This window comes from Oryzias latipes, chromosome 22 (genome assembly GCF_053564925.1).
Source record: "Oryzias latipes strain Hd-rR chromosome 22, Olatipes_Hd-rR_3.1".
NCBI classification, from domain to species: domain Eukaryota; kingdom Metazoa; phylum Chordata; class Actinopteri; order Beloniformes; family Adrianichthyidae; genus Oryzias; species Oryzias latipes.
In genome coordinates, this window is record NC_136258.1 from 25,740,946 (window position 1) to 25,764,958 (window position 24,013).

The window sequence follows — 24,013 nt, forward strand, 5'->3', positions numbered from 1 at the left end:
GAAATCTAAGACTTTTTTTATTCAGACAAACAAACAAAAAGATTTTTATGGAATCTGTAGAAATATTCCAGTTTTATCAAATGATTCTCTGATTCCTTTAGACGTCTGCCTGAAATGACGTTTAATCGTTCTTCTGGTTTCCTTCAAGCTGACATGTGCATCAGAAAGGTTCTCACCGCAGTTTGGCAACGTGCTTCTTTTTCTTGTAGTTGAAGAGGATTTCCCAGGTGGCGCCACTGAGCGACAGGGGGTCCTCGCCGTGATACGTCAGCCCGTGTCCAAAGCTTTTGGCGTCCTTATAGACGGAGAGCTGACCTGCTCTCAGCACGCAGTACAGGCTGTTCCACGACCTGAGAGGCAGGAAGAGAAACGACTATATAAGGAGCTTCTCTGACAGACACGAGCTTCCAACAAACATATGAACGAAGTTCCGACTGTTCTTTCTCATTCTCCAGTTAAAATCACCTGTAATGACCTAAAAATGTAAAAAAAAAATCAACCCTCAGGAAAAACCACTAATTGAGATTTTTTGAAGAGCAAAACTGGAAAATGTTCGTCTCTGATGTTTTATAACTTTATTTTCAAACGTGTGAGATCTCTTGAAGTTCAAATAATTGAAACTTAAAATACAAAGATAGAGTATAATTGCTGTCAATAAATCTACCTGAGGTCTTTGAAAAACCTATGGTTTTTGGTTTTAAAGGATTGAAAAAATATATTTAAAACATTCTGTAAAATATTTTACACTTACCATTAGTTGTTTTACCTTAAACAACTTGTAGGGGACTTTTTATTGATAATGCTGGTTTTTCTTTTATAGATTTCAATCATGATTGAAGTTCATACATCATGCAAAGTCCTGATTTTATGTCTGATTTTTAGCAATAAAAAGTTTCCTGAAAAGTTTTATTGATGTGCCTCATTATTAACAAATGGAGGGAAAATCCCCCAAAGAGTGCACTTTTGCAGGTTTAGTTAAATATTGAATATAAACGTAAATAAATGGTTGGATGAATAGCATAAGCGATTGACTTTGCAACGGATTTAGGAAAAAAGAGCAATAAAAATATTTTATGAACCTCAAGTTACAAAGTTCAACAGCTGGTAAATAAAAAAACCCCCAGAAAACTCAACTTTTTCTTCAACTGATGGAAAAAAGCCAGTCTGCATTCATGACAGAGATGCACCAATAATAAACAATAATTCAAAATATTTTTCCTCTAAAGCCAAAAAAGAGCAATATTTAAGGCTTTGGTCACAAACCACTTTCCTGCAGCGATTAGATGCTCATAAAATAGAGGTTCAATCCTCCTTCTAGCAGAACATCACAGAATCTAAGCTTTGGCGGTAAGCTCTCTGATGTATCGACTAAAGGAGTCTCCTCTGCCCCACCTGTTGGAGGCCTTCTTCCCAGAGCCCTCCACGTCATGTTTGCGGCTCAGCATGCCCTCCTGCAGCACCGCCTGGCTTCTGATGGACTCTGCAGGCATGGTGGCAGACTTCTCCTGCTCCTTTGGTGTCCCGACTGAGATGGAGGGGTCCAGCTCCAAGGAAGCACTCTCCCTCATGTCTGAAGAGGCCACGAGTGCCGTGGTTTCCCCGGCGGTGCCCTCCAGCTGGGCGGAACTGGGATCCATCGTACCGGACTGCAGCAAGGAAAGCAAAGCTCAGCATTAAGATTGAAGATTTGATTTTTTTTTTTCTTTGGAGCGGGTCATTGCTGTCTTTCATACAGCAGAGAAACGTAAATAATTCCTAACCAGAGTTTGCTCTCCGATTGTGTAAAGTTGTGAAGATTCTTCTGCAAAGCCTGTGTCTTCTCTCCTACAAAAAAGAAAAAAGAGAGGGAAAAATTTGTTTTCTTTTAATGTAAAAATGGCTCTTAAGGTAGACTCCCCAAAAATATTTGGAGAAACAATAACATATTCACAGTTTTTTTTAAATGTTGTCTGTTTTTCTAAGCCTTAAACATGACTGTTTTCACCCTGTGAGTTTTCAAATAATGTGTGAATACCAGCCTAAAATCAAATAAAAATTAAAAGGTACGATAAAGCCTCAAAGTTTTTTTAAAGTATCTCCTGAAATTGTCCCTGAAACCACAAAATATGCTTATTGTTTTCAGGGAGGCTGTGACAAAATCTGTACCATCGATGAGCTATTTACACAAATAATTTAACGTGTGCTGATTATATATTCACATCATTAAATCTAAACGTAAATAAAATTAGCAAAATAAAACTGAAAGAAATGAACTCTCCCCCCAATTTAGTTCTTTTTCATATGGTTGCACTTGCAAAAACATACATTTTTCAAAAGTTGAAAAGATTTTTCTGTCCTCTTATAATAGAAAAACTATAAAGAAGTTTTTTTTCTTCAGATTTATGTTTTTCAAGTAATAATGTTCATCATAATTTTCTTCAAAATATATAGATTTTTTCCACCTGTATTGTAATAAAAACTACTTTTTATTTCCTTTTAGTTACAAAAGTCTGTGAATAAATCCTGGCAAAAAATGCAGCATTCCCAGTCAACTTTCCTCTTTTTTGAGGTATTACCAACGGACAGCTCAAGACTCCTGTAGTCCAGTTTAAATGTAAACAATGGCCATAATTCGTTAACAAGACCCCCCGAGGGGGTGGAGTCAAATCTTTCCAAGTAATTTCTTTTTAGACCACATGTTGCCAATGTTTTTAATGTGTTTTTGCTCAAGTCCAATGTTTTTGTTTGTATGTGTGGATGCCAGACTGACCCTGCAATGATTATGTTTACATATGTTTTTACGCTTTTGGGCTCCAGGAAAACAAGTAAAAGCTGCAGATTTAGGACTTTTTTTTTTTTCAATCCAGATTTTTAGGGCTTTTTGAGCAAAAGAAAAACATTAAATTCTAGGTAAAGGCTTTTTAAAAATCCTTAAAGATTGTGAAAACACAAAAACCTGCGTCTGTACCTGCTGTCCTTATCGGAGCGTTGCTCATCTTTCAGGAACCTCTCCACTTCCTGCTGCTGCTTCCTGAGCTCCAGCAACTCCAGCTGCAACACAGCAGAAAACCAGGATCAGCTGAACATCTTCAATCCTGCAAGGATGGTGTTAGACTTGTCCACACCGTCGTGAGGCGCTCCAGCGCAGAAAAGCGCTCCTCCCAGGTGGCGGTGGATTTCTCAAAGGCCTCATGTCGTTTCAGGAGTTTCTCCACCTCGTCCACGGTCCCGCCCAGGTCTCTGCTCGTCACGTAAGGCTCCTGAGCGATCAGCCAAGCCTCTGCCACCGAGGCGTCACGGGCAAACTGACACACCTCCAACACTGAGTGGAACAGAGGCAGAACTTTGGTTCAAACTATTTAACTACATGCGGAAATTTAAATCTCTTCTGGTAAATTTTAAACTCCAATGAAAACTGTGCTTTTGGTGTTCTTTTTTTGACATTTATAAAAGGAAAAAGCTTAAAATTGCTGTTGTGAGTAACAATTTATTCAAATCAGGAGCAGACGTTTACAAAATATCAAATTTGTAATGTAGAAAAAATGCTGTGATGGCCACAAGCTCCACCACTCCAATTTGAAGACTTTTTGATGTACCGCTGATGTTAGAGTAGATCGTTTGAAGGACTGTAAGCTAGTGGGAGAGTGTGTGTTACACATATAATTTAACGTGTTATACTGATATCATTAAATCTAAACGTAAATATAATTTGCAAAATATAACTGAAAGAAATTAATTCTCCTCCCAATTCAGTTCTTTATCATATGGTTGAACCTGCGTAAACATACATTTCTCAAGATTGTTCTGTACTCTTACAATAAAAAACTATAAAGACGTTTTTTTTCTTCAGATTTATGTTTTTCAAGTAATACTGTTCATTATCATCTTCTACAAAATATATAGATTTTTTTCACCTGTATTGTAATAAAAACTACTTTTTATTTCTATATTTAGTTACAAAAGTCTGTGAATAAATCCTGGCAAAAAATGCAGCATTCACAGTCAACTTTCTTTCTTCTTTTTTGAGGTATTACCAACGGACAGCTCAAGACTCGTTTGAAGGGCTGTAAGCTAGTGGGAGAGTGTGTAAACGAGGGAAGGGGAGGGTGGTGTTGCTCCGCACCAACAGTCCTAGAAAACTTCAGTTTTTTGGGGGATTTTGGCTTAATCATAGTTAAAAGATCACTGGGAACATTTTGAAAATAGATCCAAAAGTAATTGGAGTGGGTCTTTAAGGCCTAGAGGCAAATACAGATATTCAGAGAGCTCTATTTTTGAAAAAAACTAAACACTTTTCATGAGAAAGAAAAAAATGTTGGAGATCATCTGGACTGATTTTGAGGTTAAAATGTGAGACTGTGTGGTTTTACTTACAGAGGCGGAGCCAATCCCATCTGTCGTCCCATTTGAACATCATTTCCTTCCTTTTCTCCATCAGCTGGACCAGCTTCTCTTTGATCTGACAGTCAAATATCACCAGATTTACAACTGTGCCACAAGAATTAGCAATTCACTAACAATAATTTCAGGTAGGGATCATGCTTTTGCTTAGATTCTTTCTGTTTCCCTCTTCATAATTAGTCTTTGCTTTAAAGTCTCCCTGATGAGCGAAAGAGGAGTTAAGGTTTTGGTTTTGCGAGAAGCCCAATTGGTTCCGTTGTGTCAGACAGGAACAATCCCTCAATGAAAACTAATTAAGCCTAATACAAGCAGTAATTTGATGCCCAGCTGAGGGTGAAAGAAGCTCATGTCTGCAGCTCAAGCCTCACCTCAACTGAGTCACGGTGCTTCCGAGTCAGCAAGGCCTTTCCCAGATCTATGCACGTTGGGAATTTGGCTTCCCTGGCTTCAATCTCTGAGCGAATACCCTGGTGGTACTTCTGCAGGAGCTCCACTGATGAGACATCCCTAATGCAGAAGAATGAAGGGCTAAAATACGTTGAATCTGGAAGAAAACTTTTTTTTTTTTTTGCATAATTTAGTTGCAAAGCACTTTAGATGAAATGACCATAATGCACACCTGGGTTTCTCCTGAGTCTCTATCTGCTGGATGATGCTCTCCATCCAGGCCATAAGGTCTCTGGCCATGCTGAAGAAGCGGAACTTCTCTGCTGTGTCCACCAGCTGCGCTCTGCGGCCGTCCGAGGCGTCCAGCAGGCCCTTCCAGGCCTCCATCACCTGTCTGGCTGCGGCCTGGATGTCGGCCGCTCTGTCCCCGGCGTACTGAGCGTGGAGCCTTGAAGCTGTCTCCTGATACTGCTGGACCTTCGGGGCAGAAGAGTCAGCATGCAGATCACAGGAATATACCCTCTTCTAACGTTTTGTACATTGAACTTCATCTATGAAGCAGAACTTCTGTTAAAATGTAAATAACTTTATTGTCAGCTTCCAGAGTCAAATGTTCATTGGTTGCTTCTCTTCTAATCTCATGAATCCCAACTTCATCAGGCAAACGTAACTAAATTGCTTTGGCACAGAAAAACATTTAAAGCCTGCATTCTATCTGTAAAACTCTCCTGGTTGTACAACAAACTGCAAAAACGAGGAGTTTTCTTTCAGATTTGAACTCTCCTTAAACTCATCAAAATAGACAGTTTTCTTTCTTCATTGAGACATTTAACTGAAACATTTCAGTTTGATTGGCGCAGAGAATAAAGTTTTCCTTAAATTATATTTAAATTTTTACACATATTTTACTGAAATTTCCCAACACCTATTTTTTACCATAGGGGAAGAAAACATTGTAATTATTTGCTCCTGTACAGTGAAAGATAAGAATTATGATTTATTTATTTATATAGCAATTTTCATACTTTATAAGTAAAAACAAAGTAAAGTTCGTTTATTTATTTTTTAATTAATTTGGATTTTTTCTTCCTCAGCCGCTTTGAAGGACGACATGCATCTCTGTAATAGCCCTGTAGCATTAATAATAAAAATACATTTCTTTACATTTTTCATTAATGTTTTAGTATCAATGGACTTAAAAATACATTGATTATTTTTTAAAATACATTGATTTATAAATTCAAATTTAAAAGAAATAAATAACATAATATATTTTATGTCTGTAGATTTTTTTATAATTTTATTTTTGGTATACTTTCAGATTCCTTTAACCGTTGCTCTAAAAAAAAAAAATCTTTAATGTATTCAGGTCTTTAATTAGTTTATGAGGTGATCAATAGGAGAGATGGTTGAATACGAAAAGCAAAGTTTTATTAACAAGTTAATTTTCAATATGACTAAACAAAAACAAACAATAAAAAAAGGGAATAACGTTAATTAAATGACCCCAAATTCTCTAAAAAATTAAAGAATTGTGTGAGAAATAAATCCATAAATTCTTTTAAAATTCAAAATTGATGAAGTTTTTAACCCATGAAAAAAAGCTATTTTTGTTTTTTCAATGACAATTTAAATGTTTAATTGCAAAACATTTAACAGAATCATTTAAGTTAATTGTTGAATTTTAGTAATATTCATTTCACTTTATGTTATCAATAAGCTGTGTTTCTGAAAATAAAAACACTCTACCTCCAAACCACGACAAAAGGATATTTGTTTTCCTGTGGGCTGAAATGCTGTCTTCATACCTGGTTTCCTAAAGCAGTGATGTCTCTCTCAAAGGCAGCATGCATCCTGTGGAAGGACTCTGCTATGCTGAAATCTTCACCCACATCTTCTGGCAGCTCCTTTTGCTTCTCGTAGATCTGAGCCACCAGCTCCTTTCCGTCATCAAAGTACCTTCAGCAGAATTTGGCCGTTTAGTGCTGAGAAATCTTTGAGACCATTTTCCTGGTTTTCTTGAACTCACTTGAGCAGGTCGTATGAGGCCGTGAGGAGCTGGGCGCGGGTGTCGATGAGCTCCAACAGGTCGGCCCAGCTCTCGTTGATGCCGTCCTTCCATTCAGCCAAAGACGCCGCCTCGCTGTGGCCCGATTCAATCAGGCCATCTATGGTCAGGTTGACCACGTCCACTCGCTCCTGGCCCACCATCCCCGTCTCTCGAGCAAATTCTCTGAACTTATCCCTCAGAAGCTGAGAGGATATAAAGCGTGGAAAAGCAAAAATGTTTTATTTTCAACAAGAATGAAATAACAAGAAATGAAAGCTGCTGCAGAAATGAAAGCTGCAAGCAGGTGCTACTGGATGATTCATGAAAAGACCCACTTTTTAAAAAAAATTGTGACTTTTCTGTTGGCTTCATCTCCATGGAAACCATGTAATGTTTTGGCTGCCAGGGGATGATGGACAGGTCTCTGTCATTTTTAGAAGAATCGGCCAAAGTACATTTTGGGATTTCCTTAGCAACAGAGGATTTTGTTAACCACGCCCACATTCCTGACATGTTCGTATTGTAAGTCATATCATATCGTTCAGATTTAGCCAACAAATAATAGATTACATTTTCACAATATTACTGTAAAAGTTGAGCGAGCAGCAGGGGAATGGCACTTTGGCGAGCTCTACGACTTTCAATTCTAACTTTTTTAGATGTTCGAGGAGTTAGAAGGCGATAGGTAATTGAAATTTTTGAGATTATTTTGACAAGATGGCAGCCTCTTAATGAGGTCAAGGGTCAACCAAACTTCAGTTGAGATTGTAGACTTAATCTGGCGGCATGAGTGTAAAATAATATAAGGATCTCTCAAAAAAAAGTTTTCTTTTCCCATATTATGGCTAATGTTTCACTACAAAATGGTGACCAAGCTGTAGGTCCTGTGTCCATCCCACCCCACTTCCTTTGAATGCTCCCAAAATGTGTGTTTTGGTTTCGTGAGTGGATTTAGAATTTTTCTTTTTTTTTAGATGGTTTCCGTCTGTAGTACCGTCACATGGTCCAGGTCCTGACCCATCTCCTGTAAGGATGCTACCAAATCTCTCTCTGCAATCCACTGCTCCAGGTCCTGCACCTCTCGGCTCAGCAGGAAGTGATGGTAGGTGTGGTCGAGCTTCTTCCTGCGGTCCTCCGCCAGCTCCCTCAGCCCTGCATACTGCTTATCCACCTGACCCTGCCTTCTGATGATCTCCTCCCTAAAGGGAACCACGACAGATGACAAGATGATTTGGGAAAAATAAAACTACTGTGAATTGTGGGTTTTTGATTGTTATGTACAGTAAAGGCCTGGAAACAAACCCATCAGGATGTTCCTCTGCAAACATCTTCTGGGCCTGATCAGAGAGCTTCTGGACAGAGTCGGCATAGTCATTCACCGCCTGCTTCAGGATCATGTGACGCTTGAGCATCAGCATGGCGCTTTGTTCGTCCTGGGAGGAATTACAAGTTTTATTCGTGCTCTGGGGATCGGACTTCCCTCTCCTACCCGCTCCTGTCCTCACCTTGGGCTTTTCATCCGTGATCATGTAGAGTTCCTGCTCCCCGATCCAGGCCTCCGCCTCATCAGCATCATTGAAATACTGCTGGGCCAAGTTGGACTTGCTCAGTCGCTCCCGACGCTTGTCCATCTCATCCTGGAGCCCGGCCCACGCCGTCTCCAGCTCCGTCAGCTGGTCTGTGATTCGCTCCGCCTCCGGTTTGCCCTCGGCGCCGGCGGCGACCGCCATCCTTCTTCCTCGCTCGATTACTTCATCCACGCGAGGCTGGTGACCCTCTATCTCTCTCTGAAGCGTCTGACGGACAAAAGGAAAATATTACACTAAAAATCACAAAACATGAAAGAATTCAAACTGCTTTCGTCATCGAAATGTTTACCTTGAAACTGCTTTAACAAAAAAAAAGGCAGCAATGTGGAAATGTTACATTTCGGGTGTAGAGTTAAACAGATGTGCTAAAAACGATCACTATAGCTTCTATCTCTGAGTTGCATCCAAAATACGTGTTAGAGTAAATAAAAAAGACAGAGAAATCCAGTTTAAAATCCAAACCTGGTTCTTTTTCAGAAGCATTTGCACCGTCTGAAGGTTGTTGCCATGCTCCTGTGACATTGCCAGAGGCATCCTCTCTTCAATCCACAGCTAAAACACAAACAAAAAAGTAGATCTGATCATAAAAGCATAAAGACAAAAAAAATGTTTGTACATAAAGATAAAACAGTTTAACTAAAAGATAAAAGACATCTTTTTAATCAAATTGAGGTTTTAACCCTGCAAAGTCCACTACGTCAAGGAATTGACAGATATTAAAAATTAAGATCCACATATACAATGTTATTATTTCTTATGAGATAGTGTCAATTATGAAATGTTGTGTAAATTGGGCAATTTTTGCTCACAACAGTGTTAGTTTAAGATGCAAAAATATTAATATCAATATCCAGGAAAAAAAACAGCATATTAACCCACCATCTCAAAACTGATGCATGTAGAACGTGGTGTTACTGTATTATAAAGAATTAAATATCAACTAATGTTGCAATTTTCAATACAGCAAATAGTTAGGCAAGCCTTTTCCCGCCAAAACTGATTTTGATGGAAGCAGCCATTTTGAAATGCCTCTAGTGGAAGATTGATCCATTACAGGGCAGAAAACACAGACCAAGTTATGTTCAATGGGTTTCTGAGGAAAGTTTGAATCATGCTAATGATCAAATGTGAAACAAATAGTCATTTGGGGTTAAAGTGTGTCGTCTCGTTGCTGTTCAGGACTGTTGTTGATGAAAGTTGACACAAATGCAAAAGAGGCTTCAGGTCTTGATTGGCACAAATCCAACCCCAATTATTTAAATTTTGAGCCCTCAATTACTTTGAGAAACCAGCAGTGACGCTTTGACCTTCCTCTGAAGTTACAGTCATGCTTACAAGCTCGTCAGCCAGGTCCCTGTAAAACTGATGGACAGCTTTGGCAGCCTCCAGCTTGCCCTTGCGTTGAGCCAGAGGTGTGAGGAGCTGCTGGAACTCCCTCTGCAGGGCCTGTTGCTCTGCCTCCAGCTCGGGCTGGTCTTCCCTTCCTCCTCCGTGCTTCCTGACGGCCTCCTGGAGCTCCTCCAGCTCCCGGGCGCGGTCACGAACCTGGTTCTCTGTCATCTGAAGACATGATTAGAGTGGAAGATGAAGAGCCGTTTAAGAACATAATCAGGATGCAGAGCAGATGGAGTTCATTGGAGGATTTTTTTGTTTTTTTCAGATCAGAATTACCAAAACAGAAGACTTTTTTTCATATTTCTTAGTTGGTATGTCCTGACATTTTAAAGCAAAGTTCAATCAAGAAATTGGATATACAAACTTGTTTTTGGGTAAATTGCTCTGGTAAATCGAAATACTATCTCTTGAAAAATGCTCAAAGAGTTTTATCTCAACAAAGTAGATATATTTATGCACTTTTCTCCCAACCTAGAGCTGCAATTCTCCTTATTTCAAGACCACATTAATCTTAAAATAGGACTACATTACTAGACATTTTAAGATAAATATGTTTCAATAAATATGAGTCATATGAAACCAGTTCCACTTCCTCCAAAAACTGCCTGTTTCTTTAAACAAAACCATTTTACCTTTTACAAACAAAACATCTGCTTAATTCTATGTAAAGAAAAGTAAAAAGAAAATGTGTTTCTTCAGAAATTTTGCTTAAAATATAATGTTTTCAAAATGAAATGAATCAACAAGATTTCAATACAAGTGTTTATAGCTAATCACAAATTCTGTTAAGAAATTGCACCCAAATAAATTCTACTAGCTGCATTGGGAGATTTGTTTCCACATATAACAAGAGAAAAAATAGCAATTTTTTACTTGTTTTGAGATGGACATATTTCCAGTAGAGAAAGGTACATTTTTTTTATACTCCCTTCTCACCTGATGCTTTTTGAGGAGGATGTTGGCATTCGTCAGGTCTTTGACGTCTTCGTCTCCCCCCTGTAGCTGCTGCTGCAGCTCACCCAGCCACTTCTTCATGTCTGCCAGGCTCTGGTCAAAGAGTTCGGAGCGGTTGGCGTCAAACAGCAGCCGGGCCTTCTCCTGAGTGGTGGACTCCAGTCTGTCCCAGAGCTCGTGCAGTTTGGCCAGACGCTCCGTCACGATCGGCTCATACTCAGGCTTTGACTCCATGAGCTCCTGCCCCTCCTGTGTGTAAAAAAAAACACCAGAAAATACTTGGATCTTAAAACGTTCAATTTGAGTCTGAATCAAAATGGAAATGTACATTTAAACCTTCAATTTTGATCACTTTCTAAATCCATTTTGTCATAAAATAATGACTAACATGCAGAAAATCTGCAGAAAATTAAAACTGTTTAAAAATACCTTTATCTCAGGATCTCCAACTCTCATTGAATTTGTTTAATTATAAAGACTAAATCAGCTCAGTCTTTTATGCTTTTACAGTAAAAGTTTCCAAAAAATAAAGAAGAGAACGCCCTTAGAACAAATTTTTTCCAGTATGTCACCGCTAGAGAGAAATAACAACAGATTGCTTTAAAGCACGGTGGTGGAGGTATGATGATTTGTGCTTGCTTAACAACAACAAAACTCACAAACTTTGCAATCACTGCAAATATCTGTGTTTTCAGAGTCTTTTGGAGACAAATCTTCTTATCCTCTGTCACATAGACAAAGCTAGAGCTGCGTTTGGTCACGCAGCAGGAAAATGTCCCAAAGCACAACAGAAGCAAAAGCCAGAGTCAAAAAAGAAAGTGTTGCTAGAGGTTGGTCAATTATTGGAACTAACCGCTGCATTTCTCTTAGAAAAACTTAGACAAGAGTGTAAAAACTTTAGTTTGGAAATTCTCAACAATAATGCTCTGAAATGCGAATTTGAAGAGGAAAAAAATGTGTCATCAGTTTCAACTCCATCCTTTTAAATGCTGAAAAAGTATTTTATATATATTTGTGATGAATACATCAAGTATTAGAATTTTCTTTTTCGTTAATCTAAAGTTCCACTCTGAACATTTCTTGATCTGTTTTCAAAGCGTTTCCAGTGGTCTTTTTTGTCTGCAAGTGGAGGCATCAGAATGGAGCAGAGCAGGGAGCTGGTGGCCGGCCAGCTTATTTCTACGTCACAAATACGATACGTGTAAAACTGCATTTTTTTGTCTGCTCCTGATTCACAACAACTTGAATAAAGAGATACTCAGAAGTGTAGTTTTGACCTTAATTATCTTTATCTATGTCCCCCAGCATCAGAAAAATGCCAAAATAACATGTTTAAAAACACCAAGAATGCCATTTTTATCGGAGTGGATCCTTATCAAAACACAGTAACTGAAGGGGCCAAACTACCTAGAAGCTTACAATTTCCATTTCCTTATTCCGTCCCTTGATGACATTAATGAATAAAGTGTCAGCTATTTATGTATTAGTTTCTATTGGTAATTTCTAAGACTGATTAAAAAAATCCATTATTAATATTTAATTGATTTTTGCTTTGAAGTCAACTAATTAAATCAATAATTTGATTTTCCTTTTAAGTAATTCTTTTATTTTTTTCCGATCTGCTTTCAGTTAGTTTTTAATTATAGTAATTTCTTAACATGTTAATGAAAGGTCTACCTTTGCTATGTTTATTATAATTTGTGAAACAAGTTTTTTTATAAACAAAAACAAAATCCGTTTGACAAGAAAATTGAAAATAAGATGTTTCTGAATAAAATGTACTCGTAAATATTTCAGTATTTTGGCAGCACTTTCTGAAGCATCAAGGCAGACATTTAAAGCCTAAACTCTAACCTGGTCGACTTTGTTGAGCCAGTCCTTGTTGGAGGCCAGTTCAGCCATGAATGCCTGATGTTTGAGCCATTTGCTGTGGAGGTTCCTGGCCTCGTCGTATGACGTGTCCTGCGCCGTCAGCATCTTCTCGTTGATCCACACAGTCAACTGAGGTAAGGAAAAGTCAAAGCTGCTGGTTAGCGGGAAACCTCACACGTAAAAATCCTCCTCACACAACTCTAAAATGGTAACAAATGCACAGGAAGTGTCATCTTCTGGGTAAATAGAGCAATCGAGTGGAATAGGAGCACATATCTGAACAAATAAGAAATAAATGAGTCATGGATTGGCAGGGAAAAACTCACATCTTGAGTATTTTGCAGGAAGTGCTGCAGGTCACGGTTATCTCTGAGCTTTTCAGACACCTCCTTTGCTCGCTCCTTATTCTTGTTATGCCTGAACAGGAAACACAAAAGCACGGCCACATTAAAATGCACTTTCTCACCAAGTAAACCTTTGCTTTTCTTCAAGGCTCTGCCTAACAGAGGAAAAAGTCCTGGGTTCCTCTGCTTCACTGTGAAGAACAGCTCTCACTTACAGATCAATATCCATTATTACCGGTGCCCGTCTATCAAACTGAAGAATGGGGGGTAATGGGAGCAGCTCCTATGTCCTCCATGCAGCCTCTTGTTAAGCTAATAATAGTGATAAGAAAGCCTTTTGGCCACTGAGGGCGAAATGAGTTTTTCTGCAAAAGCTCAGCACTGCTGACGCTGGCTAAACATGGAGTTCAGCAAAGATAGATGATAAAACTACATTTTTATTTGTAAAAATATACAAAAAAAACTTTTGCTAAATGAATTTGAGATATGCAAACATGTATAATTTAGTAGCAGAGACTCCTGCACTACAAAAACATAAAATCTAATCAAGTATGTTTTATTTGGATCAAGTTTAAATACCTCATTACAGTTGATATGACAATTCCAGTACCTTTTTATAAAATGTACTGACTTGTTTTGACTTGTTGAGACATTTGATATTGAAAACATCTAAGCAATATCTCTATAGGAAATAGCTATTTTTTAACTTTACATAACATTTTTTAGCTTTATCTATGAATGGTGAGTTGCTTTATGAAACAGATTTATTTATTTTAACTAGTTATTTTTCTTTGTTGACTAATTAATGGATCATTTTTAGGAAAAAATTATTTTTAAAAAGTGTAATTGTAGTTTTAATTTCAGATGAATTTGGCCCAAAAAATTAAAAATAGTTAAACTGTTGTAGCTTTTAAAATTGTATATAATTTGAGGGGAAAAGTGTATAAAAATACTGTTTTTAAGCTTATTTTTAAGTATTACATGCAGAGAAATTGACATAAATGTAAGTGTTTATATTTTAAAATATTCATGTTGTCCTAAAAAGATAAGACATCCCAAATTATTTTTACAAATTCTTTTCAATTTTATTAGTTCCAATGACAGATTTTTTCACTTAAAACATCTTTTATTCCATACTTTAAATTGTTTTCCAGTGTAAAACTGAGGAAATTCAATCCCAGGAAACAAGTTTAAAAACGTAAAGCCAAAAATAAAGTAAAAGTATGCTGTTAGACAGCTACAATTAGATGATCCAACCAACCTGTCCTGGATGGAGTCCATTTTTTCCTGCAGTTTTCCAGAGTACATGTTGTTGCTGTCCACCAGCCGTTGTCCACTCTGCACGGCGCCGTCCACCTTGTCCTGGTTGGCTTCCATGGTGCTCACAAAGTCCTCGTGTTTCTTCAGAGCTTTCTCCGCGCCGGCCAAGGTGTCGGGCTTGTCTATGTGGGCCAGGGTGTACTCCTGCAACAAGACAGCCACCGTGGAGTCAAAAACAAAGCAAGGACTTCAAACGCAGAACCTGCAGATCGCACCACACAAGTGCAGCGTGGGGACTCACTGCGTCACATTCCCCACGCTGCATTAGTGCAAATGCACCACTTAAGGTCAGTCCTGTTTAGTACCTGGTTGTTGAGGATGGCCTCTATGGCTTTGCTGTCTCTCATGAACTGCTGGAAGCCCAGACCCTGGTCCAGGAAGCTCTTCCTGCTGTCCCACATCTTCTGGAGCTCATACCATCCACGGTCCAAGCCTTTCAGCCTCTGATCTAGCTGCTGGTACTGAGGATCATCCTCCTGACCTTGGGTGACCTGAGCCCCGGTGTCCTTGACTCTGTGGTAATCCTCCTCGTGGCTGTTTATGTCTTCACGCACAGCATCATGAAGGCTCAGCAACTCCTCAGCCTCTGGGAGTGAGGTGGGCACTTCCTCAGAAGCTACCGCTTTCTGGGTTTTAAAAAGCCAGGACTGGAAATCGTCCATGTCCTGCAGGAAAGTCTGCAGTTTGCTGACCTCGCCCAGAGACTCCTCTCTGTCATTGAGGGTCTTTCTGAGTGTTTCCCAGGCGGCGTCCAGCTCTCCTCGCCGAGCCAAGATGTCAGCTGCGTTCTCAGGGTGATCCTGAGCCAGCCGATCCGCCTCCTTCCTCAGGAAGGTCAGCTTGGCTTTAATGGCGGCTAAATCTCTCTCAATACCGAACAACTTTCTCTGGATGGTCATGACTGCCGCCAGATCGTTGCCCAGCTCCTGCGTGGACTCCACCACCCGCGTCTTGTCTTTGATCCAAGCTTCTGTCTCGTCACACTCCAGTGCGTAGTTATGCAGACTATTGGCTGAATCTACTTTCCTCTTCTTCTCCTCCACCATGGCCTTGAAAGCCTCCCATCTGAAAAAAAGAATCATTTAAAAGATTCGTATTTCATTAGTGTAATTGCTTGTGTTCTCAGAGAGTCTCTGGCAGTATTTAATTTTATGGATCTGCAGTTTCCTGGGAAGAACAAGGCAATTTGGCAATAATTATCAAAAAAATAGTAATTTAGCAGAAGGACTGGCTTTGTTTAGCCTAAACCCAAGTGAGTTTAGGACAATTTTACATCAATAAATTAGAAAACAAGTCTCTAAGCAATTTAATTCCTGCACATCCTGTTTTATGAATTTGAGAAAGGCTATTTCCACATATTTGCTGAATAAAAATAACCAATCTTTTTAGATAAATAAGAAATAACCGTTCAAGTCCCACGCTGATTTTCTTTTGATCTATTTAAAAAGTATTCCCAGTGGAATTTTAGATGTGATTTTGGTTGATTTTTTAGCCAAGAAAAAAAACAGTACTTTTCTAGGACATAGTTTCTGCAGAGAGGCAGCAGAAATTCAACTATCGGTGCGGAGCAACCCCGCCTCCCCTTCCCCTCCCTGTATTTTCTACGTAACAATTAAGCTCTTCTTGAAATGGCATTTTCTTTGTCTTCAGATTCACAGCAATATTAAGAAAAAAAAAACCAGAAATACAATTTTAACTTAATTTTCTTTAAATATGTCCTTCATTGTGAGAAAAACTCCAAAAGAAATATTCAAAACACCAAAAGCAGTTTTTATCAGAGTGAGTCTTTAGAGCTAAATTAAATCGAAACCACCTCTTGTTGAGCCGCCTCTGGCACTCCTTGACTTCTTTGGTACGCGGATGTCGGCTGTCCTCCAGCTGTTTCACCGCTCTGTTGACGTCGTCCACTCTTGACTGAACATTTGCCATATCTTGAGATAAAATGATTAACCTACAAACAAGAGATGATGCAATAAAACCATCAAATTGTAAGCGTTTCATGTCCTTCTGTTTATGAATTACAACAGTCTACCTGTTCTGGACAACTTCCAAGTCTTCCAGTTTCTCAGGCACCTCTAAGTCCACCAACCACGTCTCCTTCTGCCCCATCCAGAGCTCACAGGCATCCGTCTCGCTGAAGATGGTGTACAGAGACATGGCGTCTTCCAGCTTCCTCTGTCTCAGGTCAGCCAGGGACAGCAGCTCCATGTAAAGGTCCTTGATGTCTTTCAGACGTCTCTGGATATCAGGAGTGTTTTGCAGCTCCTCTGGCAGGGCGTTGGCTTGTTTGGACAGAGCGTCAATAGTGGCTCCATTCTTGATAGCTTCATTTTTGAGGTTGTTGTGCTTTTTCAGTAGCCGCTGGGTTGTGTACTCATCAGTTCCCACATCCTCGCTGCTCATCTGTCTCTTGGCCTCTATCAGCCAGGCCTTGAGGTCATCAGCATCCCCCTGAAACTGGAAGAATGTCTGAGTGTCCTGGAGGTTCTGCTTTCGGAAGGCAGCCAGTTCCTCCAGCTGCTGCCACTGCCTCCCAATGTCCTCCATGCATTCCTGGATCTTTGGGGAACCAAAATGGTTTGCCTGGATCATCTTCTCCCCCTCTGCTAGAACCTGCCCCAGGTGGGAACGGCGCGCTGCCAACTCGTCTTCGAAGGCGCTGTGTTTGCTCTGGAGCACCAGCACACTCGTCAGGTCTTTGCCATAATCCAGGGAGGAGAAAATGTGCTCCTTCTCCTTAATCCAGCTTTCTAGCTCCGCCACTTCCCACAGGAAGTTCCAAAAGCGGTGAGACTGCTCCAGACGAGCTCTCCGCTGGGCAGCCAGAGCGCAAAGCTCCTGGTAGCACAGTTCCAGGTGCTGTACCCTGTCACGGATCACTTGAGGATCACATGGTTTATAGGCTGTAAAGGACAAAAAAGACAATGACACTCAACACTTGCAGCTACAGAAACATCACATTGATCTGCTGCACTCACTGTCTCCATTGGCAAACTTCAGAGCAGCAGCACTGGCGTTCTGCACCCTCTCAGCCTGCAGAGCGATGTCTTTCTCCAATAGAGAGTGCTTTTGTAACAAGTCCTCCACCTCCAACAGATGTTTTCCAAAGTCTGGAGACAGCAGCCGAGCCTGAAGAAAGGCGGAAACATTTTGGTTTTTTTCTAAAACCTTGGAGAAATACTTAATCATTGTTTATGTCAAGCTTGTCACTCTTGCCTTCATTTCATCCATCCAGCTGATGATGTAAAGCATCTCCTGGAAAATCCTCTGCAAGGTCAGGTTCTTCTCCAGGCGCAGCTTACGGGCCTTCAGCAGCTCCTGCAGGTAGTCCCAAAGACGCAGAACATTGTCTTTGCGTACATCAATTCTTTTGGCGTCATGGTAACGCTCGGACTCCAGCTCCTTGGAGATGTTAACCAAGGCCTGAACACGCTCCTCGTATGCTGCGATATCCGTCTCTATGGCGTCGTGCTTCTTCTTTGCTGCTTCCACTGCTGCTAGGTCATAGCCAAAGTTATCCTGCGACGGGAGGAAAAGGCGCCAACATTTATCTCAATTTTTTTATCGACATTTCTAGAATTATTAGTTGAGATATTATAGTATGAGAAAAAGATATTCGTTCATGTTCAAAAAAGGTTTTTTTTTCTTATCACTTTTATTTATCAAAAAATATACCAGCATTTCGCATCACATTCAATTATCTAACTGAACACGATACTGAGTTTTGTTCCTTCTTGACCCACCTGAGCCACCAGTCTCTGGTTCTCCAGGAGCCACGTTTCCCTCATGGCAGCCTTCCTATCAAACCTCCTCGCCATCTGCTCCAGCTTCTCCTGCCGGATCAGCTCATCCCTCAGGACGCGCTCCCGCTCGTGCTCCGCCTTTTCCAGACGCTCCCAAGCCTGCAGTCGGATAATGAGAGAGATCCTGGGTGTCTGTGGCATCTGCAAGCCGCTGAACTTACAGTCGCAAATGATCTGATAGACATTTTCAGTTTAAACCCATCCAAAAAGAATAGAACAGCATAACAGAAGAGCCTCAGTTTTTCTGTTGTTCCTCTAAATCCAACCCTCCCCTTTAAGCCTTAGTCACAACTGCCCTTGTGGGTGGATACGGATTGTCTGCTGGTAAAAATATAGGCCCATTTGTCAGTGAGCCCTTGGAGCAAAATGTTCATGCACATTTTTTTTCCTACGGGCATGACAGGTCAACGGTGAAAGAAAAAAGTCTGAAGTAGGTCAGATGCAGGAACGTCGTCTGCATTTTTCATCTTAAAGTGAATGAAAAACCAAATTATAAATCTGAAATTCAAACTTTCAAAACAGTTTTGAACTTGAAAGTATACATTGTAAACCTGAAAAAATAGTATATTTGAAACTTGAATTAATAAAAACTATAAACCTATTACACTTACCAAATAAAAAAAAAATTCATTCATAACAGCTGCTGTTATTTTGTATTTACGTTTCTCTCACTTTTTGCTTTCAGTCATCAATTCCTAGTTTCACTTCAGAATTCTTGCTTTTGGTGTTGCGGCTCATTTTGAGCCCATTGGCTACTGGGACATGATTGACATCGGATGATAAAGGTTGATATCACTATAACCTCTATCCCCTGGTGTCAATAATGTCCCGGTAACCAATCGGCTCAAAGCCCCACCCCCACATTAGAAAAACGCTGAAAGACAAAAGTCTGAATTAAAACTGGAAATTGAGAACTGAATACAAAGAGAGAGAGAAACGTTAAAACAAAAGTTTAAAAAAACAAACAGCAGTTGTTACAAATAGACATTATTTACATTTGGGAACAGTTTTAGGTTTATAGTTTGAAATTTCTTGTTTTTATTTTCAATCTGGTTTTCGTTTCACTTTAAGCTGATGCTGAAATGACCCAGTGCCGTTAGCGCTGTTCATGTGATCCCTGCACGCATCTTGCATTCAGCTTGACAGTTAGGATGTGTGGACATCCAATGGACGTCTTACGAACATTTACATTTCATTTGTAAAAGCGCCATTCGCGTGGTGTGTAAGGCGCCGTCACTAGTGTGTAGCATAAAGGGCACCGTACACCAGCATCACCTGTATGTCATAAGTGTGTGAAACTTCCATTATCCTTACAAATACTTCACAATACACTTACCAAACAAACAAAAATGGTGCGTCTCATTTTCATGACCTCCCTTAAGGTGGCTGCATGAGCCTCTAGGGAATTGCATAACACACCTGTGCTTTCCTTAAGATGGAGCCGCTCCTCTCTACAGCCCTCAAGAGGCCCAGAAGACCCAAAAACCCACAGCACCAGTACAGGTCAAACCCCCATAGGGGTGCGTGTGACTAAGTTCTAGCTCTTCACTCTGCTGCAGACACAGAGAAGCTTTTCTAAAGCCACCCCATCTCACCCTGTTAATATCTGAAACCAGCGCTCCCTCTTTAGGCGTGTAGACCCTCTGGTTGTTGGCCCTCATTCGACTCTGGATGGCAAAGAGCAGCACCTCCAGGTTGCCTTTCTCCTGGAACCTGACAGACAGCAGACCCTACATTTCAGCCAAACCGTTCCTCCAAAATTATTAATAAACGTTAAAAAAGGTGGTCAAACACACTCACTTTGGTGGCTTCTCCACAGTGCGGTAGGTGTTGAAGGCCTGAAGCTGCTGCTGAACTCCGGTCAGAGAGTTGGCGAGTTTACGGTTGTTCAGCACGACGATGGTCTGCTCGATCCAAATCAGCAGGTCTGACGCCAGCGTCTCATACTTGTTGATCATCTTCTCAGTCTCAATGGCGTTATCCAGAACCTGATGGGCAAAGCCAAAGGTAAACAAGGAAACCATCACTAAACAATCCAGCTCGCCTCTGTCATGCTTTCTTCCCACCTTTCCAACTCTCTTCCCCTCCACAGCCAGCTGCTTCATCTTGGAGAAGTAGTGATAAAATGCCACAACGTATGTGATGATGGACTTTTCATCTGGGTTCTCTGTAAACACATCTGAAACCCAAGCAGAGGCACTTTTCTAGGAGCATCTTTCTCCAGACGGACTTGATAGGAATGTAGTGTAAAATCACCGACCTTCTGGGTCCAACAGTTTAGTGACGCCGAGCTTTTGCTCTGCCACGTTGAAGGCGTTCTGGAGGTTGTGGGTTGGGTTGGATCTTCTCAGTCTCTCATAGTCCACTAGATCTGGCCTGAAGGTTTAAGATATGAGGGATGACAAGAGACTCTGAGCAGACATGGAGAGACTTTGACCTTCATCTCCTCTTACCGATGTTTGTGTATGAGAGCGTTGAAGGCCATGCCATCTTTCCAGCTGGTCGTGAAGTTCGTGATGTTAACGTTGGGGTAACTACAACACAACAATGTCAAAGTAATGGTAAGAACCTGTTTTGCCAAAGACATTTCGTAAACCTGAACGTTATTATTTAAATGTGTGGACTGAAAGGTGCTCTGCACAGCGATTTACGTAGGCAAAAGCAATGAGCTGCAGAACACCGGCAGCTACCTGCCTTCCCATAATGAGTCCCGCGGGGTATTTACAGCCGCTCTGTGATGCTAAAGGTGGATGAAAGCACTTACCCTGCAGTTTTCATTTGACACCACAGAAGAAGAGCGTCTTTAGCTGAGCGTGTTTCCTTCTGGTCTGCCTGGCCCGTTTCCACAATAATGTCCTGGATCTGATGTTAAAAAATAGTGAGACTTGACTAATGGAAAAACTATTATGACTTTTGTGCTGCAAAGAGTACATATTATAATTACTATTATTAGATAGTTTCTGTCTAATTCTACAGATAAATTTGTTACATATTTCAGTCACTTTTATTCCTCACAAAAACATGGTTTAAATGAATGACAGACAAGTGGCATTCACTCTAATTCCTATCGTCTCACACAGTAGTAATAAGAGCAGTAATGTAATCTGAGGGACAAGTCCTGGGAGAGGGCTAAATTTAGCCAGCTTTGGTTCTCCTTGGTCTATGCACAAAGAGAGACAAAGACAAGTCTTTTTTTTCTTCCTTATGAAGACTGAATAGTGCAGCGTGCCATGTTGTCTGAACTATTATGTCTAAAAATAGCAATGCTCCTGTCGAATTAAAAATAAATACACGGTCCATCAAAGACGATTAAAGACAGGAGACTGACGTTTTGGTTTCTAACAGGAACCTGCAGACACAATTTCCAGACCTGACGGAACCTGAACAATGAGTAATTTCATTTCCATTTATCAAATGTTAAATGGATTGCTAAGAATATTTCCATTTATGATATAAACATGACACTTATTAAAGCAGCTGCTAATTTGATCAAGATTTTTCTATTCAAACTTAAAGAAATGTACAAATCAATATAAGTTACATCATTGAGTAATCATAAATGTAAATCAACACACTTAAATTGGGAAAATTGTTTCCATGAATCTTTCTGATGACGAAACACAAACCTAGATAACGGTTGTTTGATTTCAAAGAAATTAGACAAAGTCTTTTTCAAATGGTTATGTACTGTATGTATAAGGCTATGGATTACAGTGTTCCCTCACTACTTTGTGATCCACCTTTTGCAGCCCTTTGGATTTTTTCAAAACAATTTTGCATGCTTTTTTTTTCAACAGAGCACTGTTTTTGCATCTTGATTGGCTGTTGACCCAGTCAGTCATGCAATCAGCTTGCCAAACTTACATAAATCTTCAGTGGCAATCACATCTTTGGTTTCTTTGTTTTAAAATTTTCCTTATTTTTCTATGAAGATTTGAACTTTGAGAAAAATTCTGGGAAAAGTTTGTAGTAAAGTGTGTAGTAAAGTGTGTCGTGAGGAGTTTTACGGCAATAAAACATCTGTAGTCATACTTCGCAGATTTCACCCATCACAGGTTATTTTTAGAACGCATAGCTCCTGCAATAAACGTGGAAACACTATACTCCTAAAAACATGTATAATAGTTTCAAATGATTTTAAAACAAATTTTTAATTATCCTATAAATTATAACTACAGGAACTTTAGTATGTTAGTAATAAACTGTTCTGATTTGCCCCCTGGTGATGTGTTTTGCATGTTTCGTTCAGTGCAGGTTTGCTGTTATAACCACTCCTCCTGAGTACTCATTGAAGCTGCCTTTAATTATCTTTAAGTATTTAGGTATTTGAGGAGTTGTTTTTTGGTTCTACAGTGGTTCTATGATTTTTCCATCTTCTCTGGTATTTTTGAGTTACTTGTCTTTTTAGCCCACGCTTGTGGTGAATTTTTGTTGTTATTAAATATTTTTTAAAACGCCACACAATTGTGGTTCAAGTCCTTCCTGCTCCTTGGTTCCCTGTTGCCTATGATCCATAGCGCAAACATTTTTAAAGATATTTTAAATTTTTGAAAATAATAGGGTTCTAACATTAGCATTCGCATGCTGCATATGCTACGTCAGCTCCAGCTACAACAAAAAACTCACTAATAACTATTTACTACACTGAAGAGGGTGTCGGCTATTTTCTCTGGGTGTTTAAATCTACAAATACAAATGTGACTGCCCTGGAAATTTCCCATAAATTTGCAAAATAAACTGGGCATCAATGCTTACAACATTGGCAAATAAAGACCACAATGCATTGCGTTTGAACAATTTTTCATTTAAAAAAAAGTATGTTCATTTTTTTGAGTCTTCATCATCAAAACACAGTGAATTCATAAGATGTTCATATTTATTAGGTTTTTACTTTTGCAAATAGGTGACGACATATTTAATCTTTGAAAAACAAAAATAGTAACCATGGTGTCCGAAGTGCATTAAAATCCAGGACACAAAAGAGGCACTAGAATAAATAGAGGAATGCAACTACAACTTTTTGTTGACAAAAGAACTTCCACCTGCAAACTGAGTTAAATAGAAGTACAAAAAATAGTTTAATTAAAGTTTACTTAAGTTACACTTAAATCTTTTAGGGGTTGGAGAGGGAACTCGGACATAGTCAATGACTTTAGAGTGCAAGGTCATCAGTGGGTTCACCTTCACTTTTGCAGCAGCTGCAAAGCTAGCGTTACCTGGAATCGCAGGATAATGGTCCAAATGAGTCCAAGGATGAGGCGATGATTGCCATCGACAATGTCATGGGAGCCCATGTTCTCCAGGTGGACCCGCTGCTCTTTGAGGAACTGCAAGGCCTTGTCCACATTTTCCAAACAGTGGATGCGCATGCGACCTTTAGTGGGCTTTGGCTGCAAACAAGACCAGGAATCAAAGCATAAAAAGTGGTCTGAAAAGATGATAAAACATAGGAAAAGACTAGATCATCCACAAAGTCTGCTTACCAGTCGTTCACCGGACAACACCTCCAACAGTTTAATGAGCATGCGTCCATCCCGCAGATCCAGGTAGAGGTCAGAGATGCGACAGCCGACTCGGGAGAGGATGGAGTTGACCCATTTAGTGAAGGTTTTCTTCTGAACTGCCTCGCGCTCATCTGATGAGGAAACACAGTTGAGAAAGAACATGAGCTCCGTGAATAATGCAGAATCCTCCCAGCACACCCGCAGCTGAGAGGGATTTATGTTCTGGCATTAGGGCTTCTCACAGAGGCAGAGATATCAAACTGCTTCAATGAAAACTCATAAAAAAGAACATTTCCTTTTTTCATTTTGCAATTTGATACGAATGCTTAGGTTTACAAGATTCATTTGCATCCACAACTCCATTTTTATGTAACCAAGGCCCACTTTGAAATACCCTCATTGTTTATTTCTAACC

The 24,013-nt window shown here is 39.9% G+C and overlaps 1 protein-coding gene across 3 annotated transcripts in view; it reads right to left on the minus strand.

Annotated features, from left to right (window-relative positions):
- sptb (spectrin, beta, erythrocytic) overlaps window positions 1–24,013 on the minus strand; it is a 47,233-nt gene that overhangs the window by 5,946 nt on the left and 17,274 nt on the right. For all 3 annotated transcript variants that reach the window (XM_011490164.4, XM_078941084.1, XM_078941083.1), the window contains 33 exons: window positions 23,578–23,729; window positions 23,311–23,484; window positions 20,859–20,956; window positions 20,548–20,628; window positions 20,355–20,470; window positions 20,161–20,273; window positions 19,895–20,082; window positions 19,690–19,807; window positions 18,035–18,193; window positions 17,508–17,810; window positions 17,270–17,420; window positions 16,324–17,194; window positions 16,105–16,242; window positions 14,597–15,356; window positions 14,233–14,435; window positions 12,954–13,044; window positions 12,610–12,756; window positions 10,738–11,004; window positions 9,742–9,966; window positions 8,869–8,958; window positions 8,323–8,613; window positions 8,120–8,250; window positions 7,812–8,016; window positions 6,797–7,020; window positions 6,576–6,726; window positions 5,000–5,244; window positions 4,749–4,887; window positions 4,354–4,438; window positions 3,105–3,301; window positions 2,948–3,030; window positions 1,761–1,824; window positions 1,393–1,646; window positions 177–350 (listed from right to left, as the gene is read on the minus strand). In XM_011490164.4, the coding sequence (XP_011488466.2) occupies window positions 177–350; window positions 1,393–1,646; window positions 1,761–1,824; window positions 2,948–3,030; window positions 3,105–3,301; window positions 4,354–4,438; window positions 4,749–4,887; window positions 5,000–5,244; window positions 6,576–6,726; window positions 6,797–7,020; window positions 7,812–8,016; window positions 8,120–8,250; window positions 8,323–8,613; window positions 8,869–8,958; window positions 9,742–9,966; window positions 10,738–11,004; window positions 12,610–12,756; window positions 12,954–13,044; window positions 14,233–14,435; window positions 14,597–15,356; window positions 16,105–16,242; window positions 16,324–17,194; window positions 17,270–17,420; window positions 17,508–17,810; window positions 18,035–18,193; window positions 19,690–19,807; window positions 19,895–20,082; window positions 20,161–20,273; window positions 20,355–20,470; window positions 20,548–20,628; window positions 20,859–20,956; window positions 23,311–23,484; window positions 23,578–23,729 (6,688 nt within the window). The remainder of the gene's footprint in view (window positions 1–176; window positions 351–1,392; window positions 1,647–1,760; window positions 1,825–2,947; window positions 3,031–3,104; window positions 3,302–4,353; window positions 4,439–4,748; window positions 4,888–4,999; window positions 5,245–6,575; window positions 6,727–6,796; window positions 7,021–7,811; window positions 8,017–8,119; window positions 8,251–8,322; window positions 8,614–8,868; window positions 8,959–9,741; window positions 9,967–10,737; window positions 11,005–12,609; window positions 12,757–12,953; window positions 13,045–14,232; window positions 14,436–14,596; window positions 15,357–16,104; window positions 16,243–16,323; window positions 17,195–17,269; window positions 17,421–17,507; window positions 17,811–18,034; window positions 18,194–19,689; window positions 19,808–19,894; window positions 20,083–20,160; window positions 20,274–20,354; window positions 20,471–20,547; window positions 20,629–20,858; window positions 20,957–23,310; window positions 23,485–23,577; window positions 23,730–24,013) is intronic.